We start from the raw sequence: 11,124 nt of genomic DNA on the forward strand, positions 1-11,124 counted from the left end.
CTGGCTGAAGGTACCTGCTCTGCAATCTTAGATGCAGGGGTCAAATTGGCAAGTTGATGTTGGGTGAATTGATTTTCAGCTCACTTCCCCAAGAACTGCATAAGTTCGAATCTCTATACTAAATCCTTGTTCCATTTCACCTCTAGTTTTCTTTCCCTGATCAAACCCTACCTGATGAAAAAAATGGGAAAGCATTTCAGAGTTTTATGCAGGAGAAGATATGAACTGCATAACTAGCAGTCTCATGGAGAATGGATGAAGGCGGGGGGGCGGTGCGCTGGCAGTGGGGTGTTGCTAGAACCTGGAAAAAAAACCAGGTGGTGGCTTGGTCTGAGAGGACACCAGTGGAGATGGTGAGAAAGCAGAAGCAGTAAGAAGTACTGGCAGTTTCTAACTGGACTTGCTGCTGCTATAAAAGGATCCCCCAAATAATGGGCTCCTCAGAAAAAAGTGCCTTCTGGTGCAAATATGCAAGCACTTCTATCTTTTTATGGGGCTGCATCACACAGAGCAGCAGGACTCTATAAACACTGCACTTAGAGCTGACATCTGATTTGTGACTGAAATATTTGTAAAACCACGTAATATTTTTTAAAGCTTGTTTGAATACTTCTTTCACGTGCAGGTTCAAGCCTGTGACATGTCTTCTCTCCGACAGCATCGGTCTGGTGGCAGAACAATGGTGACACAAGATTTCCTCCTCACACCCAGCGCATGCCCACTTGCCCGGATACGTATAGTTCTATGGCTCTACTGCATGGAGATTTATGACTTTTCATATTAAGCATTGTCAAAAAAAATCAGTAGCCATGCCTGAATAAGGAGGAGGAAATCCGACCACTTCAGAACAATAATGGGACCCAGCAAGTTCTTCAAACAGTGACATAAATAAAACAAAACCACTCAGAGATATAAATGAGCAGCATGATTCTTGTATTCAGAGGAAAATGTGGGTTCATTCCCAAGGGTTTTTTTTGCCTTTTTTTTTTTTTAGCCTTTTTTTCCCATTTGACTAAGGAAGTTGGAGAGACATCTGAGGATATTTCCAAATTCCAAATAACAAATATGAAGATGGTGATGAAGATGTACCCAGGAAGTGACACTCCTCGAAAAAGGCATTGATAGATGAGTGCACCTGGGAAAGGTCCCTTCCCCTGGGTTGGCTCAGGCCTTCCTGGTCCCGAGCAACTTAATGCGAACAGTTCATCTAAAATGATAGGTCAGTTCAGTCCTGTAATTACTCAAGTCAGAAGTCACATTGGGCTGCTCAACTGTTGGGATGGGGCTTGTAGCTTAATTGACTTTGTTTTTAAAATTTTTATTTTTAATTGAAGTACAGTTGATGTACAATATTATATGAGTTTTAGGTGTCCAATCTAGTGATTCAACAATTATATACACTATGGAAATGCTTGCCATGATAAGTGTAGTTACTTACCACCTGTCACCATACAATCATTACATATTATTGACTATGTTCCTTATGCTGTACTTTTCATCCCTGTGATTTATAGCTAGAAGTTTGTACCTCTGAATCCCCTTTGTTTTTTTTGCCCATTCTCCCACTGCCTCCCCTCTGGCAACCACCAGTTTGTACTCTGTATCTATGAGTCTGTTTCTGGTTGTGTTTTTTTTCTTAGATTCCAGAATAAGTGAAATCATATGGTGTTTGTCTTTGTCTGACTTATTTACTTAGCATAATGCCCTCTAGGTCCATCTATTTGCAAATGGCAAGATTTCCTTCTTTTTTATGGCTGAGTAATATTCCATTGTACCTCATCTTCTTTACCCATTCATCTATCAATGGACACTTGGATCGCTCCTCTAACTGGCTAGTGTAAGTAATGCTGCAGTAAGCAGAGGGGTGCATATGTCTTTCCTCATTAGTGTTTTCGTTTTCTTTGGTCGTTTTCTTTGGTAGACACCTACAAGTGTAATTGCTGGATCATATGGCATTTCTTTCTTTTTTTTTTTTTAAAGATTTTATTTATTTATTTGACAGAGAAAGAGACAGCGAGAGAGGGAACACAAGCAGGGGGAGTGGGAGAGGGAGAAGCAGGCCTCCCGCAGAGCAGGGAGCCCGACGCGGGGCTCGATCCCAGGACCTTGGGATCATGACCTGAGCTGAAGGCAGACGCTTAACGACTGAGCCACCCAGGCGCCCCTCATATGGCATTTCTATTTTTAGTTGTCTGAGGAACCTCCATACTGTTTTCCAGAGTGGCTGCATCAACTTACATTCCCCCCCAACAGTGAGGAAGGGTTCCCTTTGCTCCACATCCTTGCCAACACTTGTCATCTCTTGTCTTTTTGATACTAGCCATTGTGGCAGGTGTAAGGGCATCTCATTCTCGTTTCAGTTTGCCTTTTCTTGATGATTAGTGATACTGCGCATCTCTTCATGCATCTGTTGGCCATCTGTATGTCTTCTTCGGAAAAAATTCTATGCAGGTCCTCGGCCCATTTTTAAGTTGACTCTTTAGTCAAACACGTGCTAAATGATCAGCTCTTCAAGTCACACACACTAGGACTTTGGTAAATCCTACTCATATTAAGACTGGTTTCTGGAATGTATCTGTTCAGTCAACAAATTGAAAACATTTTCCCCTTAGTAGAAAAAGGGAGGGAAGGGAGTTCGAAGGAGGGAAAGGATGAGGGAGAGGGAAGAAAAGCCCTGGATCTCTATTCAGGTCAAAAAGCAACATTACTCACTACTTGTCACAGTAACATTGGAGCTGGGACAAGTGAAATGCTGTCAAAATGCTGTCTACAGAACTGACCTTTACGGGAGTTTTTTTCATTTGAAAAAAAACAACAACAACAAGATTTAGCTCATCTCAACCCCTCATTCTCAGAAAAAGTTTCCACACTCACTTCTGTGAGACTGTTTAATGTAAATTCCTTGATTTTGCTACGAGCATAATCCTCTCAGTGGAACATGGAACAAGTTATTGGATACAATGATTATGGCTTCTTTTTGCCCCTAAAGAACTCTCTACACTGAGGCTAGTTCTCAGCTTTCCTCTTCCATGGATTCTTAGCACTAGGCTATCTCACAGAAACATCAACATTTGCAGCAAATTGCACAGCTGGTCCTTAACTGCCTTTAGTCACTTAAAGAGTTACAATTTGTGTTACTTTGAATTCCAGGTGAATCGCAGGTTAATTTTTTAAACATATAAAGTATCATGTTCCTCACACAATTTCATTTGGAAGGCTATTCTTGAGGTGGCTTGATTTAGTTGCAAGAACAGTAGGTTCAGGTTCTTGGCTCTTCCGCTAAATAGCTGTGTGATTTGGGGCAAGTAACTTAACCACTCTGAGCCTCTTTTCCCATCTGTGAAATGAATGGGTTGGACCGGATGACTTCCAGAAGACATTCATGGTTCTGTAATATCCTTTAGCTTGAAATGGATATTGATGACCTTCTAAAGATCATTCAATGAAGAATATTCATTTATCAATGGTGTACTTTAAAATGTATATTTTATATCCATGTGCATACATATGTATGTAATAAGAATGAATTTCATTCATTACCTATCAGTGAAGGCTGTACTTATTAAGAATTTTTTTAACATACAGTTTATATACGTGTGAATACATACAAACATGTACATGGAGAGAGAATGAATGGGTTTCAGTTTGAGATCCTTCTCAGTTTGAAAGAACTCTAGGAGGGATGGCTGGACTTGAAAGAACCCTGAACTTGGAGTTCTGGTTCCAATGTTTCCTACTTGTGTAACTGAAAAATTCACACATTTTAAAAAATTTAAAATTTACCTTGAGTTAGTTTCCTCACTTGAAAACTGGAATTCTATCTGCCTGATCTACCATGTAAGATTTGAAATGAAAAGCAAATAAGGTGATACCTAAAAGCACTACCTAAATTATAAGCAAATACAAATGTTCAAAATTATTATACACCAAACGTTAAATTATTTTCCAAACATTTGCTGAGTATCCCTAGGCAAATACACCTAAACTTGTTCTTTCATAAATCTAACAATAAGTGGATGAAGTTTATGAATCAAACTGAGGCTGTAATCTGCTTATAAATGAATTCCTTCGCTTGAGACCTGTGATTCTTAAAAGTAGGCTGACTGTTGGCGATTGATATCACAGCTCATTAGGCTTTTGGAAATGACCCACCGAAGCGATTGCAGCTATAGGGGGTCCTCATTTTCCATGGGTAACTAGTACTGGCAATGCCTTTTTAAATGAATGCGTTCAATAGAGTGTGTTCGCTGGCATACATAGATGGCTTTCAGTGAACCCTGCCTTCCAATATTCACATCTGTGTGCAACCCCTTGGTGGAAGCCAAGCTGACCCATGACTCAATCGAACCAATAGTATGTGGTGGAAGTGATGCCATGTGTTTGGGACCCAAGTCTTTAGAAGTAGCTTCTGCTTTCGTGTTCCGGGGAAACCTGAGCTGTGATGTAAGAAGTCTGACTACCCCTCATGTGGAGAAGGAGAGGCCCTCAGATCATATGGGGAATATAAGAGCCAGTCACCCAGCATCCCTCCTGAGCTCAGCCTTGCAGCTGTCCCTGAGAAGGTACCAGATGAATGAGTGAGTCTTGAACATTCTAACCCAGCCAAGATCCCACATGACTGCAAGCCCAGCTACAGCCAACCAGTACAATCTGGCCAACCCACAGAATTTTTTTTTTTTTATTATGTTATGTTAGTCACCATACATAACATCATTAGTTTTTGATGTAGTGTTCCACGATTCATTGTTTTTGTATAACACCCAGTGCTCCATGCAGTACATGCCCTCCTTAATACCCATCACTGGGCTAACCCATCCCCCATCCCCCTCCCCTCTAGAACCCCCAGTTTGTTTCTCAGAGTCCATAGTCTCTCATGGTTCGTCTCCCCCTCCGATTTTCCCCCCTTCATTTTTCCCTTCCTTCTCCTAATGTCCTCCATGCTATTCCTTATGTTCCACAAATAAGTGAAACCTTATGATAATTGACTTTCTCTGCTTGACTTATTTCACTTAGCATAATCTCCTCCAGTCCCATCCATGTTGATGCAAAAGTTGGCCAACCCGAAGACTTATGGGACATAATAAAATGGTTGTTTGAAACCTGTGGTTTGGGCTGGCTTGTTACACAACAGTAGATAACTAAATATACAGAGACCAACATCAAGTAATAAGTTATATTAAAAGACTTGATTAAGATTTCAAATTAGAAAATAAAGTATTATAAAAATAAGTCATCATTTAAAAAATAAGTCATAGTTATAAACATGTCCTAATTCTAGAACAATTGAATGTTGGATTTTGGGGTGACAAAATTTTGTGATATGACATTACTTGACTTTTGCACCCCAGTGGTGTAAAAGGTTATTTTTGCAAAAATGTTTCTGAAGGCTTTATCATTTTTTACCAAGGTCCTCTATTATAGAGCAGCTGTTATGCAACTTATTCTTTTGTGAAGCACTTATCCTGATGTACTATCTGTGTCAGTTTCTCCTCTTGTGTTAAGGGTCTAACTCTGTCACATCCTCATGGGGCTTTGTAGGTAGCTTTAGCTTTGCTCCAATATCACTTTCATCAACTTCATGACAACTGCATCTTTTTTTTTTTAAGGTTTTCAGTTTTACTTTGCAATCTACTTGCATCATATTTCTTGATATTTACCAATATTTACAACCACCAGACAGACATGAAGAAAAAGATGCTGAGATGCAAGGCAGGCACAGAAATTCACATGGGGAAATAGCAATGCTTGAATGGAAACTGGTTGTCGAATGGTCAGTTCCTAAGAGCACAGCTGTGGTTTATCTGAGTAACCTGTTCACTGGGGGAAGGGACTCTCGTAGTGAGTATATCACGCAAGGTGATCAAAAGTGTGTTCCAGCACATGTCACATTGTACCGCATTGATCTGGTAAGGGATCTGTCTCTATGTTCTGTGTGTGTGTGTGTGTGTGCACATGTCCCTTGTGCTTACATAGTATCTAGCATTTGGTTTTCATCTGTGAACCTGAACTGAACTGCGTAGAGAGAACGAAAGTAATTCGTTTATGCCTTATTTAAGAATGAGGGGCGCCTGGGTGGCTCAGTCGTTAAGCGTCTGCCTTTGGCTCAGGTCATGATCCCAGGGTCCTGGGATCGAGTCCCACATCGGGCTCCCTGCTCAGCGGGAGGCCTGCTTCTCCCTCTCCCACTCCCCCTGCTTGTGTTCCCTCTCTCGCTGTCTCTCTCTGTCAAATAGATAAATAAAATCTTAAAAATAAAATAAAGTATTTTTAGTGATAAATGAAGAAAGCAGTGGCTACATACATAAAATTCTCATGTCTACAAACTAAAACTAAAGCATGATGTATTTTTTAAAAATAATTTTCAGAAGGTGCAACATAATGGAAAACTGCCCAGATTTCAAATAGCTGTCCAAACATCCAAGGATCAACTAATTGGGATATTTATTTGGAATTACTGCTGCTACATAAGCCCCCAAACATGGTGGGGAAGAGGGATGCTTGATTTTAGTTTTGTGTGAAGGGTGCTAAATAATAAAAACATTTAAAATGGATGCCACATTTAAGGAACTTAACTTGCAACACTGTAAACATCAAACAACCATTTGAAATTTCTCATGAATAGAAATCTAGCTTTACGCTTCAGGAAAAAAAAGCTTTCCCCTTTAAGTGGCAAGTTAGTCCTAAAAGTGTCCAAAAGTCACACTGTGGGGATAGGACAGAAAGTACCACCTGGGAGGCAGTTAAAACAAATCTGACCAACCAGTGCACTGTCTGGTTTGTGAAAAATCAGATAGATCATAGTGAGGGGTGATTCAGTGACCAGCCGAGACACAACACTGGCCAAAGTGCAAATTCACTCCACTTTTCTGAAAAGCAGTTTAACAGTATGTATCTAGAGTCTCAAAATGTTACTTTGCTGCTGGGGATCTGTCTTAAGGAAATATTTAGAGACATGTAAAATTTTTGCACAACGATTTTTACGCACAAAGATTTCATTATGGCATTATTGGGACTAGCAACCAAAATATCTCAGGGTATGGGAATGTTTACATGTATAATGGAACATTATGCAAGCGTTCAAGTTCTACTTTCAAAGACTAATGACACAGGAAAATGCTCTTATTATAACTTCTGAAAAAGCAAAATATGAAACCGTATTATAGGTACTATAAATTTTATAGAGAGCACATTTATCTACATATAGATAGAGCTTAACTCAAAATACTAAAATGTTATGTGTGTCTTTGGGTGGTAGAAGGAGCCAAAACAGATGATTTTTTTCTTTGTTACAATTTAATGTATTTTCCAGGGCAAGTTTCTGGGGGGTTTTTTATGCTTATCTATTTTCATTTATAACCAGTAAAAGGGAGTAAAATGGGAAAAGATCAATGATACCAGTATAAACTTATCCAAGGCTTATACTAATGCCACATGTAAAATAATAGAATATATATTTTGAATCCTCCAACTAAAACACGCAGACAGGCAAAGGCTTATGAACTCAAGAGCTATTTCAAATTCTTTATTATCACAGAGTTGCTAATTTCCAGTCATGCCTAGAATTGATAGGTTTGTGTGCAAATATTTCTGATCAAATTACGTCTTTGCAGTGACTCTGGTCCACTTTGATTAAATTCAAGCTGTTTCACCAAGTCCTTAATGGACTGATCTTTGCTAGTTGAAGTCCTGGAGCCCAATGAGAATTTTAGAAAAGGTTCAGCACTCCTAGAAATTCTTATTGAAGTCCAGTCACACAAGGACCCAAATCCCACTATCGAATACACTCTTGTGTGAGGTTAGGCGTGCAGATGGAGGATTGCCAAGGAGACATTTTGTAGGAATATGTCAGAAATTATGAAATGTGGGTCGTTGTTTATAAGTGAAAAAGGGGGATCAAATGAAATAAGGTTTAAGTAAAGATAAACCATGCAAGGACAAAACCATAAAAAGAACCTTTTTAAAAGAAGGTTAACAAGCTCTGGCAGATTAGGAGAAAGACAATCAGAAAAGATGAAATAGCATTATTATAGATTCAATAAATATTTATTGGCCATCCATTAAGTGTAAGACCCTGTGCTCTCAATAAGAGAGAACCCCACCCTCACTTGGAGGCTGCCAATCAACAGTGATGCCTTCACTAAGCTGGCTATGCATCAGGTGCCACGCGAAGCACTTAAAATCTCTTATCTCAGGTTCTCACTAAAACACTGCTGGGTTGATATATAGGAGGAAGGTGAGGCCAAGAAAAGTGAAGACACTTAAAGTCATAGAGCTGAAAAGTTGCTATTTGAACCAGTCTGCTTAGAGAATGCCAAATATCGATCATGATATTTGAACAGCACTTCCTAGAGAGTTCTGTTAGAATTAATCAGATGAGTTTAGCCTATGATTACAATGATAGCAACCCTAAATGGATGATTACTACATGCCAAGCATACGTAGTCCTAGGCAGAATTTAGAGGTCTGCTTGTCTACATTCTCTCCAACACTACATCTATCCAACTATCTAGGTAAAAAAAACCAAAACAACAACAAAAACAACAACAACAAAAACCTAGGGGTCATCCCAGATTCCCACCTCACCCACAGGGACTTGGTTTCTAAATGCCGTAAACACCACCACTTTACCAGCTCCTTCCTGCCTCCTGTCCTCTTTATCCTCAAAGCCACACCTGAGTGCAACCACCACCAACCTCTCTCAGGGGGATCACGGTAAGAACTTCTAACCTGGTCTTCATGCCAGTCAGCTCTGCCTTCATTAAGCCACTTTCTTTATGTCTTTTTGTCTTTTTCTTTTTTTAAGATTTTTATTTATTTGCGAGAGAGCACAGAGGAAGAGAGAGAGAGAGTGAGCGAGCACACGAGCAGGGGGAGGAGCAGGGGCAGAGGGAAAGGGAGGCTCCCCGCTGAGCAGGGAGCCCGACCTGGGGCTCGATCCCAGGACCCTGGGATCATGACCGGAGCCAAAGGCAGATGCCTAACCAACTGAGCCACCCAGGCGCCCCCAGAGTGTTCTTTCTAAAACACAGATTCAAATAAGTCTCCCCCGGAGTCATCCTTCCAATCTTTAGAAACAAACCTGACCCTGCAACCTGGAAGATCCCTCCGAAGCCACTCTGCTCTGGCCGTGTTCAGCCGCCTGCCCTTCTCTGGGCTCAGCATGTTCACTTCTCGAGGTCTTTCAATGTGCCTCCGCCTCTTTTTCCTGAGCTTATAAACCCAACCCACTAAACCCTTTTCCTGTCCTGGCTAACTTCTGCTAGGCAATGGCGGGGCGGGGGCGGGGGGCGCTTTTGGCATCATGAGAAACTTTTCCTGATGTTCTTCCTTGTTGCCCAAGCAGTCTGGGTCACATGCCGATTCTAGGTTCTCTTCTAGCCCTCAGACTTTTACTTTGAAATTCACTTCCCATATTAATGGTTCATGTCCCTCCCTCAACTCTGACCTCCTTGAGGGCAGAGTCCATGACTCCTCTGCCAGTCCTCAGCCATCCACCGTGCCTGGCCCATGGTTAGTACTTAATTAACATTCATATGCTTGCCTTCTTCAGCAAAGCATTTGAGGGAACTCGCACAAAAGACACACAGAGTGAAGAAAAAAATATTAAAGCCGGAGCAAGGAAATTATAAATCGAAGTAGAATAAGGACCAGAAAGGAGGAGCAGGTTAACAGTTGTTGGCAAAGGGCTAAACAAATTGTCCTGGGATATTTATTTATTTTATTATTTTTTTAAAAAAATATTTTATTTATTTATTTGACAGAGAGAGAGAGAGAGAGCAGGAACACAAGCAGGGGGAGTGGGAGAGGGAGAAGCAGGCTTCCCACCGAGCAGGGAGCCTGATGCGGGGCTCGATCCCAGGACCCTGGGACCATGACCTGAGCTGAAGGCAGATGCTTAATGACTGAGCCACCCAGGTGCCCCTATTATTATTATTTTTTAAGATTTTATTTATTTGACAGAGAGAGACACAGCGAGAGAGGGAACACAAGCAGGGGGAGTGGGAGAGGGAGAAGCAGGCTCCCCGCAGAGCAGGGACCCCGATGTGGGGCTCAATCCCAGGACCCTGGGATCATGACCTGAGCCGAAGGCAGACGCTTAACGACTGAGCCACCCAGGCGCCCCTGTCCTGGGATATTTATTTAATCAATTTCTGACTACAGATAATTCTGAGATCATAGCTCACCCCTTTTAGGGCCCATCACATTATTTCCCTAAATCAAAACAGCTAAGAGGTATTATCAAAAAGCATGGAAAATGGTTTCCCGAAGGTTTTGGGGCTTGGGATTTTGAAGCCATGTTTGTTTTTTACAGCTTTCCCTTTATTTTTGCACGCCAAGCTCTCAGAAGATAGGGAACATGCCATTTTCACATATTCTTCTGTACCCAGCCCAGTACTACATAGGAATACATAAGTTTGTTTGTTTGTTTGTTTGTTTAACTTTCCTTACTAATAAGGGCAAGATTCTTTTTTTTTTAAGATTTTTTTTTTTTTTTTGAAGTAATCTCTACATCCAGTGTAAGGCTCGAACTTACAGCCCAGAGATCAAGAGTTGCACGCTCCACCGACTGAGCCAGCCAGGCACCCCAGGGCAAGATTCTTGAGCACATAAATACAACAGCAAGCAATTTTATCTTAAAGGACATTTCCTATTTCAACTGGTAGAAGCCAATTATAAATCAGAAAACTAAAAGCACTTGGTAAAATTAGCGCAGGTGATTCATGGCAGTAGCTCTTTACAAGGAGTAAAACTGGATGATGACTCGTAAGGCTAATTTTTCGAATATATCGACTCTCCACACTAATTTCTTTTTAAGGCAGTTTAATTTTAAAACACTTTTCCTTGAATTACAGAGAGCTTTTCAGTTGCATGAGTCAATATATATCTACAAGGTGTTTCCCACAAAATCACCTCAGGTCCTTTATTTTGAGGACCACACAGTAGACCCATTTAGACCTGCCTTTCGCCACACTGCTTGGCTAATTCAGAGTTACGAAGAATCAGTGCTGTGTATGTGCTTTCACGTTGTCAGGCCTCGCCTGGTTGGTGTAAAAAAAGGATATGCAGGACAGGGGCTGAGAGCCACTGCAAGGAGAGCGAGCCTGATTCTGGCCCACCTTGTCT

The 11,124-nt window shown here is 41.0% G+C and overlaps 1 protein-coding gene across 9 annotated transcripts in view; it reads right to left on the reverse strand.

Moving 5' to 3' along the window:
* Nucleotides 1-11,124, reverse strand: part of PTER (phosphotriesterase related) — a 98,467-nt gene that overhangs the window by 68,270 nt on the left and 19,073 nt on the right. The window contains exon 1 of one of the 9 annotated variants that reach the window (XM_054507346.2): nt 9,085-9,809. The exons of 5 other annotated variants lie outside the window; for them this stretch is intronic. In XM_054507346.2, coding sequence (XP_054363321.1) covers nt 9,085-9,162 — 78 coding nt within the window. In that variant the 5' untranslated portion in view covers nt 9,163-9,809. Of the gene's footprint in view, nt 1-9,079; nt 9,810-11,124 lie in introns of those variants that run through there. 3 more of the 9 variants (XM_045874351.2, XM_045874343.3, XM_045874345.3) reach the window with 3 other exon arrangements.

Source organism: Mirounga angustirostris, unplaced genomic scaffold (genome assembly GCF_029215605.1).
Source record: "Mirounga angustirostris isolate CCGP_5_RB_7025 unplaced genomic scaffold, mMirAng1.0.hap1 SCAF_5, whole genome shotgun sequence".
Classification (NCBI taxonomy): Eukaryota; Metazoa; Chordata; class Mammalia; order Carnivora; family Phocidae; genus Mirounga; species Mirounga angustirostris.